Source organism: Amblyomma americanum, chromosome 1 (assembly GCF_052857255.1).
Source record: "Amblyomma americanum isolate KBUSLIRL-KWMA chromosome 1, ASM5285725v1, whole genome shotgun sequence".
Lineage (NCBI taxonomy): Eukaryota > Metazoa > Arthropoda > Arachnida > Ixodida > Ixodidae > Amblyomma > Amblyomma americanum.
Genome location: NC_135497.1, coordinates 14,769,258 through 14,782,615, shown reverse-complemented (window position 1 = coordinate 14,782,615; position 13,358 = coordinate 14,769,258). Strand labels below are relative to the sequence as shown.

General features: G+C 44.7%; 1 protein-coding gene across 1 annotated transcript in view; it reads left to right on the top strand.

Annotated features, from left to right (window-relative positions):
* LOC144116893 (uncharacterized) overlaps positions 1 to 13,358 on the top strand; it is a 67,348-nt gene that overhangs the window by 19,784 nt on the left and 34,206 nt on the right. The window contains exons 4-7 of the mRNA XM_077651221.1: positions 3,733 to 3,736; positions 3,935 to 4,155; positions 5,444 to 5,517; positions 5,577 to 5,837. Coding sequence (XP_077507347.1) covers positions 3,733 to 3,736; positions 3,935 to 4,155; positions 5,444 to 5,517; positions 5,577 to 5,837 — 560 coding nt within the window. The remainder of the gene's footprint in view (positions 1 to 3,732; positions 3,737 to 3,934; positions 4,156 to 5,443; positions 5,518 to 5,576; positions 5,838 to 13,358) is intronic.

The window sequence follows — 13,358 nt, the reverse complement described above, 5'->3', positions numbered from 1 at the left end:
CGATCACTCTGACGAAGACCAAACAATTGTCGAAACTTAGGAATAAAGTTGTTCGTTCTTTCAGCGTCCGTCCAGCCACCTGCTTTTAATGTTTACCTGATCCATGCGACCTTCAATTTCCGTAAACACACACGCACACACGCACACACACACACACACGCACACACACACACACACACACACACACACACACACACACACACACACACACACACACACACACACACACACACACACACACACACACACACACACACACACACACACACACACACACACACACACACACACACACACACACACACACACACACACACACACACACACACACACACACACACACACACACACACACACACACACACACACACACACACACACACACACACACACACACACACACACACACACACACACACACACACACACACACACACACACACACACACACACACACACACACACACACACACACACACACACACACACACGCACACGCACGCACACGCACGCACACACGCACGCACGCACGGAAATTGAAGGTCGCATGGATCAGGTAAACATTAAAAGCAGGTGGCTGGACGCACGCTGAAAGAACGAACAACTTTATTCTGAAGTTTCGAGAAGTGTCTGGTCTTCGTCAGAGTGATCGATACAGAAGATACTCTGGTTTTATATATAGACGTGTGGTCTCGGGCAGGGTTACGCTTGGCGTGTAACGGCGGTAAACTACACATGTGTACGATACAGCAATGAACAACAGAACATGGCTGGGCAAAAAAGCAGCCGTTGCAATCATGGCTTATCAAGGAGCTCATCGCTGCTCAAAAACTCCGAAAATGATAAACTATACATTTAAGAACAGTGCACATTAAAATAGACAGCGCGGGTGAAGTAGGAGGAATTTGATACCAGGTGATATCAAGTAATGCTGTTAAAAAACAAGTTAGTGTTGGGGTGTTTTCATTGAGACCAGAAGAGTGTGTTGAACATGTGGATGCGGATCGATTCGCGATTCTCAGGTTCGTAGTGGGACTTGAAACTTGATTCGAGTAGCGTTACTTTAATTTTGTTCACAAGGATGATTAGTTGTGTTAACATGCTTGGATATAGGAAGGCTGGGAATTGTCTTACAATGACCTGTATGGTTGATGAAGCGGTATCTGAGTGGTGTCTCTGTATTATCTCTTTTGTTCTATCCCTCTAAACGAGCCTTTCTATGCGATGGAGCCTTTCCACAGGCGTTGGGTGTGTGATTTGCGCTAGTGCAAGCGTCAAGGGCTGAGTCAGGTTATCGCTATCATGAACCGCCGCGAGGGAAGCATACCGCTGGCGCAAATCGCACAGACAGATGCCGCGTCGCTGCCCTGTCGCCTTTTAAGCGGAAACACACCCGGCTAAATGACCTGTTCATTCCTACGCGGAACGTTTGAGAGCACTGCAATAGCGGCGCGCAAGTGGGCATGTCTGTAGTATCTTTTTGTATTTCGCGGGCATCTGCAGTAAGCGAAAAAAAAACATACGTAATAGATGGAAAGTTAGAAACTGTTCAATTAGGCGTTTTGCAGACCGTTCTACAACTTTCTCGTTGGAATTTTTTCCTACCTTCATTTCTTGCGAAGTTGCCAATTAATGTCCACTAATTATGCAATTAAGGAGAATACAAAAACAGTGTAACTTGCTCCATACAATAGCCAGCAACATGCATCTGGCCGCGTCGTCTTATAGTGCTGCGGCATATTTTTAAATCCTGGCTAAAATTAGCTGGGTGGCCCTGTATATCGGTTTTGAAGTAATCTGTTCGATATGGTCAGTGCATGTTAAAAATTCACGGGGGCACTTTGTTGACCTAAAGTGCGTTGAGGCGAAAGCCTTTAGCTCGGTGTTGATGCTTGTGTCACTGATGTGTGGTTACGATGTTAATTAGGCACATTTCCTTTGACTTGTTTCGCTCATTTGTGTCATGTGTCAAACCTTTTGTCTATGTACTAACTTTATGGCGTTTGTAAATATACCTTGTTATCTGCCCCTCCTGCTCGGAACACATGAGGTCTGCAGTATTATGTAAATAAAAAAAATGTTTGTGAATCTTAAATGCTGGAGACACTGGAGGGCGTTCGGGAGGCATCCGTCTGTTTCGACGCTTTTCCGCACTCTCCAGCCTCCAAGAGAAGTAGAACTACATATGCGTTGGCAGGAAGTAGCGTAGTCGTTAGCATGCTCGGCAGCGAATGGGAAGGATGGTGGTTCGATTCAAACGGTGCACAAAGATTTTTTTCTTATCGAGTTGCTTGATGTAACGGACGCCGGACAGATCCATGGCCGCATGTAAGAGCCATTAAAAGCTTTCGCCTTAAAACAGAATTTAAGAAGAATCCAATGTATCTAGCCGATATAGTTTGATTTGGTTTATGGGGGTTTAACGTCCTAAAGCGACTCTGGCTACGAGGGACGCCGTAGTGGAGGGCTCCGGAAATTTCGACCACCTGGGGTTCTTTAACGTACATTGACATCGCAGAGTACATGGGCCTATAGAATTTAGGGTCTATCGAAATTCGGCCGCCGCGGTTGGGATTGAACCCACGTCTTTCAGGTCAGCAGCCGAGTGCCGTAACCACTGAGCCACCGCGGCGGCGTTGGCCGATATGGAACCGCGTCGTCTATACTTATTTACCCTGCTACTGTTTGGTGCTGAACTGGGGCTCCTGCCGAGGACTAGACGTGAGGGTCACAAGCAACGTGCGCCGCGGAGTGACTTTCACTGTTCTGTGTTAATTTGCATCTTCCATCTGCAGCATCATTTTGTTAGCTTGATAAGGACAGATTGCAAAGTAATAACGTCATTAGGGCTAGCCATATCTCCGTAGATTACGCAGTCGTCGGCAGGAGGCGAACTGATGAAGTAATATTTAATGCTATATCATTAGCAGGAACATATTACAGAACCCTGAGGGATACCAGACTTGACAAGATATGATCATTCTGTTTAACCGTGGTACGGAGTTCCTCAAGCCATCGTGTTCTCTTACTATCAAGTTTCAATCAAAGCCTAACAATATTTTCACCATGCAGATAAGGTCTTTACACCTTATTGTCAATGCATCCTACACTGAACTTAGCGACCCTCTCTTTGAGAGGTATATAACGTAAAAAAATCAGAAATATTTATCCATAGCGACGCTTGCGCAATTATGTTTTAGTAGAAACATAATTCTACATTACTTGACATCGTTAATTTACGTCTAAACGCATCTGCTGGCAGTACATGCCGCTCACACAGGACAACTTACAGTAAAGAAATGCTTGAGAACAATTTACCTCGTTTTTTAAGTGTTTTTAGTGGTATTGGCATCAATATCGAAAAAATGAGCCCCTAACTTTTTAAGACTTTCTCGAGTTCATATACTTCAGAGCGATTATGTAGTGTGTTGTAACAGACCTTTTCCTTCTTATCTCTGAAGTATATCTGGATGACTGTTTTGCCAAAATAGGTGACCTGTGTATGTTGTGCTTTGTATGTTTTGCTTCTCGGCGATGCCACGTGTTATAAAGGGGGTCGAGGGCCTCTCAAGCTGCACTGTAGCAGCTTTTATCTCGACCTCCTTTGTTATGTGTAATCGAAATCAATTAAAAGAAAGAAAGAAAGAAGTTACATTTATGAGGCACACGGTCCAATGCTTCCGAAAAATCGACAAAGATTGTGAAATGTGAAGGCCTGTTACCAATTCGTAGAACTGTGAGTTCGGCGCAAAAGTATCGGATGAAAACTGTGTTGGTTGTTTTCATGCAAATTATCTTGATTGATATGCGCCATAATGTGCGTGTAGAGAATACAGTCTACTATTAATTGAAAATAAAGAAATTGCCTGTAGTCACCAAAATAATCACCAGATTCAAGTATTGGTAACAGGTAGGGTATTTTCGAGCCTTCCAGAAGTCAGTGCCGCAGCTAATTGCAGAAATGAGCGCTCGGATGTTCATGCACGAGGAACCCTTTGATCTGTCTGGCAGCACAGAAACGCCGATCATCGAAGGCGTGGACGACGACGAGGAGCCCGAGCTGAAGGACCTGAGCCCTGACGAATCGGAGGAGGAGCTCCCTTCCGAGCCTTTGCCCGCATTCGGCGACGCCCTGGGCTCAGAGCCTCTAGTCACGTGAGCCTCTTTTGTCCTTGCACTGTAAAGCAACGGTCGCAGCTGAGCATCGGCGCCCCTCAACTGCAGCCCAGGCACAAAGTGTTTCGAGCCCAGGAAATCGTTAACGCTCGGCTGCGGGGCACGGTGCTCGGGCCTTCGTTCTCCACCGACAGGAAGGTCAGCGTCTTGCGAATGAGCTCAGGGGCGAAACACCGCGCAGAAAGCTAACGTTCCCGAATGGTGAAGAAATCGTCAGCAGTGTAGTTATTATTCAGGATTCGTAACCTTTTAAAATCGTCGTTGCCAGCTGGGTGAGATTCCCTGTATGTGTCCATAAGCGAGACTGAGGTGCAGCTTTCGGGGCATATGCTTATAAACATTGAAATGCGGCATTGACTACCTTTTTTTGCCGGTTCTATGCAAAGTGCCTCGACAGTAGCTGGATTTTATATAAAAACGGGGAACAGCGTTGCCGAGCAACAGGGAGGCCGTTGCAGGCAGTCTTAATTCTTCGTTACTACCGGGGAGCTGGCTTGCTCCGGCCACAGAACTGATGAATCCTGCTTCGCAGGCGAGCTGATTTCCATCCATTCTAGTGTGCCTAGGGTGCAGATAATTCGTTTGTTGAGTCTTTGCAGGTGCGGCTCCAGAATTGAGCATGTGCTTGATACACCGGCGAGCCCTCAGCGAGCCGTGGACTCAATAACAAGAAACTGCTGTATTCAGTGCAAGTAGAACGAGACTCGGAATAGAGGCCGGGAGCAATGGGAGAAAGATAACACCTCGCCACTGCTTCGGTTGTAACACGTGTGCTACGCTGAGAGATGGCACCAAGTGATCAACAAGCCCCCTTTCAAGCTCGCACCAATGACCTCGTGTGACGTGCCAAGGAACGGAAGTGTGGCTATGATTGCACAAGTGTCGATTTTTAGACGTCATTTACTGCAGCGCGCATTCACGAGTGTGGTACCAGTCACGCGCTGTTCTCTTGTAGTGGACATTTTCTGCTTATTAATGCGATGACACATCGACACGAAGATCCGGCGTTATGAAACTCGCGATTGGTCCAAACCGTGTGACGTCTTCAAAGGCGGGAGAATACGATAGTTCATAGATTGAACCAACTACAAAGGAATAGAATTGCTTTCGCATTACTGCCACTTAATTACTACTTTAGTTCGCTGCTAAGCGATTACTCCCATTTTAGTATTTTCAAGATATAAATGCCTGACTACACATGCGACACATTGCCATATGCTTGTCTTGCTGCATCAGCCGACCGATGCTTCATGCCGTCTGATTGCAGACTGCCTGCGTCGCGTGTCCACCAGGCAGCCAACAATGGTGCCTTCCTGCCCGGTGCCCCGACGAGCCCAAAAGGTCGGTGCCCGTGGCGTATTCCGTGCTGCGGCGTCTTGCACGCACACCTTTCCCCGCAGGGATCCTGTACCAGGTGTGCCTGTTGGCGGGCGGCGGCCGCGACTGCGTAGGCTCGCTAGAGCTGCCGCTCGAGCAGCCCGTCACGCTGGCTGAGCTGCGTGCCGCGTTCAGCCACGCCCCGGACCCGGTGCTGCGGGAGCTGGCCACCTTGTCACGCTTTGTCACCGAGGCCCACCGGCCGCTAAGCCCCGCCGAGGAGGCCACCTACGTCGTCCACCAGGTCTATCCGTCACGAGCCGTCATGCTGCGTGACACGACGGGCAAGTTCCCGCTTTCAGGCTGATATATGCAGTTTTTATCTTGAGGACATAACAACCCTGCCGCCCCTTTTAGCGCCTTCTGTCAGCAGCAGTCTGGTTTCAAGTCAGGGCGATTTCCAAGTCATTGAGGGGGCGGGGGTGGTTAATGAGCTTAGGTCGATTTCAACGCCGGCCGCCTCCTGTTGGCTGAACTCTATCTCTAGGTGAGGGCGAATGAACTGGAGACCAGAAAGAAGAGACTCGGTTTCTGCTTACAAACGCCTACTTTTGGGGACAATACGCAGAGAAATAAACACCCCTCGACAGTGAAGGCTCTTGCAGGAGGTGCAAATAAGAAAAGTGCAACAACATTTTTGTATGCTTTTGTGGTCTTAAGAGGTAACCAATACTTTTGAACTGCCATCTGTAGCGAACAAGGCTGGATAGGAAGATCGGCACTCAAGGCCACTGGAATTTTAGTTCATAAAGCTCTGCCTTTTGCGCTTGCCATCCAATTTGGCCACAATCTTCACACACACACACACAAAAAAAAACTCGTGGGGCACTGAAGCTCCGCCTTATGAAGTTATGCCGCAATAGCGTTCAAAGGTGCTATGAGATGTTTGTTCTACGTATTGAAGTTTTGTACTTTTAATTAATACAAGAGCCTATGATCCTATTTTTAAATAATTGAATGCCCCGGACGCGCTGTATATTAAATAAAATGACTTTCGATGTGCACAGTTCTCGTAATCAATTAACGCTATATATAGGGGTTGGTTATATTCTGCGCATATCTGTATCACCTGACTAATAGTGTGAATATGTTCTTTGTCGAGTATCCTTTACTAAAGCCTGCCTGATCATTTGGTTTACTGAAGTCTAATGTTATTCTGATGCCTTATTAAAACGATTACCTTAGTCAATACCTTGTAGGCAACGGACAGTAAGCTGAGCGGTCTGTAATTTTTCAAGTCCTTGACGTCTCCTTTGTTATGAATTAAGATAATGCTAGCGTTCTACCAAGCTTCTGATACGCTCGAGGTGAAAGGCATTGCGTACATATGGTGGCTAGTTTTTCTAGCACAATCTCCCCTCCGTCCTTCAACAGATGTGCTGTTACCTGATCCTCACCAGCTGCTTCCTCGTTTGCATTGCTCCTAAGGCTTTCTTTACTTCCTCTTTCGTTACTGGCGGGATGACGCATTGCTGTGCGCTATTGCCTCTCTAATAAGCGCAAGGTAGCTTCTCTCATAAACGCAATAAATAAGCGCAAGGTAGCCGACATAAGGAAGTTTAATCTGGAGAGAATCGAGCATGCTCTGAAGAACGGAGGTAGCCTAAAAGCGGTGAACAGGAAACTAGGCATAGGTAAAAATCAGATGTATGCGTTAACAGACAAGCAGGGCAATGTCATTAGCAATATGGATAAGATAGTGAAAGTAGCCGAGAATTTCTACACAAATCTGAACACTAGCCAATGTAATCAGAACGTTAATGAGAAAGACAGTAGCCCGCACCAATGCGTCATCCCACCAGTAACGAAAGAGGAAGTAAAGAAAGCCTTAGGAGCAATGGAAAGGGGAAAAGCAGCTGGGGAGGATCAGGTAACAGCAGATCTGTTGAAGGATGGAGGGGACATCGTGCTAGAAAAGCTAGCCACCCTGTATACGCAATGCCTTATGACCTCAACCGTACCAGAAGCTTGGAAAAATGCCAACATTATCTTAATTCATAAGAAGGGAGACGCCAAGGACTTGAAAAATTACAGACCGATCAGCTTACTATCCGTTGCCTACAAGTTATTTACTAAGGTAATCGCTAATAGAAGCAGGGCAACCTTAGACTTTAATTAACCAAATGATCAGGCAAGCTCTCGTAAAGGATTTTCCACAATAGATCATATTCACACTATCAATCAGGTGATAGAGAAATGCGCAGAATATAACCAACCTCCATATATAGCCTTCATTGATTACGAGAAAGCATTCGGCTCTGTGGAAACCTCAGCAGTCATACAGGAATTGCGTAATCAGGGTGTAGAAGAGCCTTACGTTAAAATACTGGAAGATATATACCGGCTGTTTCTGTGAACAATTTAAAAAATTTTTAAAGATAGGCTTTTTGGGATAAAAATATGGCTTTTACGGCATTGTATTACGTGTGATGGCGCACACCGAAGAACCCTTGAATCGTCATAAGTAGTAAGATGGTTAACTAATTTTTAATAATTAACTTTTTAACTAGTAGAGTTAGGCATCTAGTTGCAATTAGAGATTTGTAGCCGGTCGTTAGTAATAGCCATATCAGTTTTTAGACTTTCGAAAACGAGATTACCTTCGCCGCTGTGGCTCGACAAAATTCGGCTGCATCGTGCGAAAATACATGCACTTTTCGAAAGCATGAAGGCAAAGCAAACCCTCCAGTACACGTAACTAGTCGAAATAGCCAAATTTTGTCGAGCCACAGCGCCAAGAGTAATTGCGTTTTCGAAATTCTAAAAACTGATATCGCTATTACTGATGACTGGATGCAAATCTCTAATTGCAAATAAGCGCGCAACTATTAGTTAAAAAGCTAATTATTAAAAATTATTTAACGATCTTACTACTTAAGACGATTTCTTGGTTTCCTGGAGTCCACCAACACTGGTAATACTATGCCGCAAAAGGCATATTTTTACCGCAGAAAGCCTACTTTAAAAATTTTTTGAAAGAGTTTGTTGAAACACCCGGTATAACAAAGCACAGCTACCATAGTACACCCATAAAGTCAGCAATAAAATTCCAATAAGGAAGGGCGTCAGGCAAGGAGACATGAGCTCGCCAATGCTGCTCACCGCTTGTTTAAAGGAGGTATTCCGAGGCCGGAATTGAAAATAGTTGGGCATAAGAGTTAGTGGAGAATACCTAAATAATATGTGATTCACTGATGACATTGCCATGCTGAGTCACTCAGGAGGTGAACTGTAAAGCATGGTCAATGATTTAACCAGGCAGAGCAGAGCCGTGGGTCTAAAAATGAACGTGCAGAAAACCAAAGTAATTTTCAACAGCCTAGCAAGGGAACAGCAGTCACAATTGGAAGCGAGGTGCTGGAAGTGGTGAAGGAATACAGCCAGTGACAGCTGATCCGGATCATGAGAAGGAAATAACTAGAATGATAAGAATGGGGTGGAGCGCATATGGCAGTTTGTCTCAGATCATGAATAGCAGGCTACCAATATCCCTCAAGGGAAAAGTGTACAACAACTGCATCTTACCGGTACTCACCTACGGGGCAGAAACGTGGAGGCTAACGAAAAGGGTTCAGTTTAAGTTGACAGCACATCGAGCCATGGAAAGAAAAATGATAGGTGTAACGTTAAGAGACAAAGTCAAGTGGTAATTGTCCCCGTCAGGCGCCTGATTAACTGAAATATATTAATGCGCTTTTTAGCAGCAGCGGCTCGTATGAATTTTCACATTAGAAATACAGATGTGGCCGCATATCTAGGCTGCTCCATTTGGTAGAATTCTTTTTCCGAGATATTCACCCCCGACGTTTCCACCGATCTCACGTAATTACGCACGCACGGCGGCCAACGCGGAACGCCTCCTATAGGGCGACGCAGCTGTCGCGTTTTTTTTTTTTTCATTAAGGTGAAAGGAAAACAGCTGCCAGCTCCACCGGTCGTAGATTTTTCCGGTCTTTAAGAAGGGTGACAGTACTTTAATGACAAATTATCGTCCAATTTGCCTTCTTCCTTGTCTCAACAAAGTAATTGAAAACCTAATTGCGAATCGTCTCGTTAAATATTTGGATAAATTTAATATATTATCGCCATGTCAGTATGATTTTCGTTGTGGGTATTCTACTGAACTTGCTCCTATAACTACTACAGACAAATTAAGAATTGCCATTGATGAAGAAAAATTTCCAGCAGCCGTCTTCATAGACTTCCCGAAAGCTTTGGGCACCATTAACCGTCCAGTTTTGTTCACTAGGCTAGAAGAAATTGGTATTGCCGATCCCCGTTATTATTGCTACAAAATTACTTGCAAAATTGATCACTAACTGTCAGTATTTAAGATGTCTACTCTGATGTTGTGTTTACGAACTTAGGCGTACCACAAGGTTCTATTGTGTGTCCCCTCTTATTTTTAATTTATATTAATACCTTATCAAAGTGCCTCGGTTCCTCCAACTGCATTTATATATGCTGACGACACCACAATCTGTAACTCAGATTCAAGCGTTACTAATCTCGTATTAAAACTTAATCATGACTTGGACAACCTTCTATCTTGGTGCAATCAACACAGTTTGACCACTAATTTTAGCAAAACCAAGTTTGCTGTTTTCAGCTCGCATCAACGCCAGTCACTTTCCATTACTCCTGTCTCTATTGGTCAGCATCTCATGGAGGCTAGCGATTTCGTCTTATTTCTGGGAGTGTATTTGGACAGCAATCTAAAGTTTCATAAACACATAACCAATATAAAGAAGAAATTAGCATACGGTTTAAAAATCCTTATTAAAACCCGTCCATACTTTTCTAACAGCACATTAATATCCTTTTATTACATATTTATACACTTATACATCAGTTACTGTATAGTATGCTGGGAAACCATGTATGCTGTTCATCTAAAATCACGGCAGATAATTCAAATTCAAGCCATTCGTATACTTACCTACAGTTCTTATTACACCGATGCAGCGTTTATTCTTCAGGATCATAATATCCTTTTCGTATCACAGCTTGTTAGATACTCTCTTGGCATTCTCATGCACAAACTTGTCAACAACATAATCTCTCTTCCTCTCATACCACAGTGTTACGCCCCAAATACGGGAAACAGGCAATTCGCTTCTCATAAGTTGCTGTGTGGAACACTATACCAATAGAACTAAAAAATTCTTATTCAATCTTCATCTTTAAAGCACACTTTAACCGATCAATTCTTAGCTAAGAGCCCCCATTGTGATTAATCTGTTTCCTTTTTTTTCTTACATGTATTTTGCACTGCCTCCTAACCTTCGTTATAATTCAGTATGATATATAATGCAGTATGTTTCGATGGTCCTTTGTGATAGCTTTTTAATAGTGTTTATTTCTCTCTTATGTGTCTGCTTTAAGTTATACCCCATATGTATATATTCAATTTCTCATGTTCATCTTATCTGTCGCAGCTGCTAAATGTTTTACACGATGTATTTGATTACTCTTTGACTTCGAAGTCTTTCACTTCGGGACCTCCTTCTGTATGGTATACTGTACGTATGAAATATATTAACAAAGACTCATTTTGATTCTGATTCCTACGCCGTTGCCAGAGGAAGCGTCTCGTCAGGGCGGTAGGAGTGCCGCGCTGATCCTGATGAGTATTTTGACGTGAATATCTCGGAATATTTAGAAGTACGGAAAGCTGAGCAAGTTGATTAATATTATCCATGGTAAAACAGCGCGGAAAAAACACGAGGACGGAACAAACACGACGACACGGACGACACGTGTCGTGTCGTCGTGTTTGTTCTGTCCTCGTGTTTTTTCCGCGCTGTTTTATCATGGATCTCGGAATACACGCTTGCTAGGAGGAACACGACCGCCTCCTAGATTCCAGTATAAACATGCCCGCCTACTGGAGTCACTAAAAAATGAAGTAATCGATTTTATTTAATTAGGTCGCAGACGGTGACAAATATCATCTCACTTTGTCTTACCCAGGCCGCACAACATGTGTGGAGATGGATTTCCCGCACCACTGAGTGTCTAATTTTGAAAAGTCTGTAGAGCCTGAACGCCCACTATATTATAATTTATTCCTAGTGATGCAGGCAGACTGTCTTCCCAAATGTGAGGCATCGGCTAAACTTAGGCCTTTTACTGCGAAAGCAATGCTAGCGTAACTCCCCCTTGCGGCAAAGATTTCTGCCGTGTGTGTGTTGTCTCAGCTTAGAGCAAAAACATTAATTAGAGTAAAAGCATCAAGCTAATCATGGAGCGTAAATCCAACAGCTTTCGCATAATAGTCACCTCTAGAAATTTTTTTTACGTACAGTTCAGTATCAGTGCAACCCCCTACACAAGGTAGGCTTCTACCTGCCCTAGAAATCAAGGAGGTAAAGACAGGGCTGAAGCCTAATTTATTCAAAATGCGCAAAGAAGCGTTCAACACCTGCACAATTTAAGGTGCTTTGCACTTTCATGCATTTTGGTGCTAGCCCGGTTTAGGCTGCCTCTAAAAAAAATGCAGGCATGTTGTGACATAAAATGCTATAACCTCGATCGGCTGCAAATTTCTCGCAATAGCTTTGGCATTCAAGCTCAGTCGTCTGCCCAGAACATCAAGTACACTGTCGGAGTGCAATTCTAACAGGCTAAAGCCGTCCTTAAGGACGATTTCCTATCCGTGCTAAGCCGGCCGTGCCGCAGTAGGCATGGATGGAAGATAGGAGTGTCTCCTTTGAAACGGGCTGCTGGCAGTTGCCACTATGCTCGCCTTTTTTCCTTTATTTTTATTTAACTGTGTTAAAAATTGGTTTAGAATTCGCCATTTTCTTTAAATACGTCACCAATCCTACACTTGTCACATTTCCACCCGGTCGTTACACTATAATATATTCTAGTCCTCTGTAAGGTAAGCAGGGAGCCGTCCAGTTGGGCTGACGTTGCTCAGCCATATCCCCTGACGCAGCCCGCAGCTGTCGGGTTTATGCAAACGAGGCTGGAGCCACGGATGACCGAGACAAAGGAACCGAAACCGATCCCAGGTCAATGACCGATCAGTGACCCCATATACGCGCTGTACCTTAACAGAGTGCACTTGTGTAGGCAAGTAATTAACATTTTTTTTTACTTTCTAACTTTAGTATAAATCTATTATTTCAGGGCAAACGAAACTTGAACGTTTCCAAAAGTCTTAAGACGACGTAGTGGAGTAATGGCGGCCGAAGGCTTCACATGGTCGTTTCATGAGCGCAAGAAGCAACGATTTCAAACGGGCTTCATTAAATGCAGACTCAATATTGCGCCGAAATAGTTCGGGATAGGCATGTCTAATGTTTATTGAAGCAATAAAATTACAACCGGGCTGCTTCGTTTTCTTTTCACAAACCCTTTACCGGCTTTAGTGGGTTGCTGCCCATACATGCAGAACTCCACATTCGTAGACGGTGGTGGCGAGTCCTGATGCACACCACTGTCAGTGCAGTGGCTGTTACCATCACAGCCACCGGTAGGCATTGTGCGACCCATGCATCCCTACGCGACAAATCATTGATTTAACTGCCACCTGCGACGGCGGCCAGTTTGTTCACAATCCGGTGGGCAGGTTGTGACGAAGTCACAAGGTCACATGACCTCCTCTCATTGGCTGCAGCTGGCGCGACGCCCCCCCCCCCCCCCCCCTCCTCCCATTGTAACTTGGGTAAGCTCGGTTTAGTTCGGAGCACAAGACAAGACTCGGGGTTGTCTGCAATAGTGCTTTCGTACTAATAAACTGCCCAACTCGAAGATAGTTCCACTTGGAGACGGTGGAGGCGCCAGCGTTTGGACCC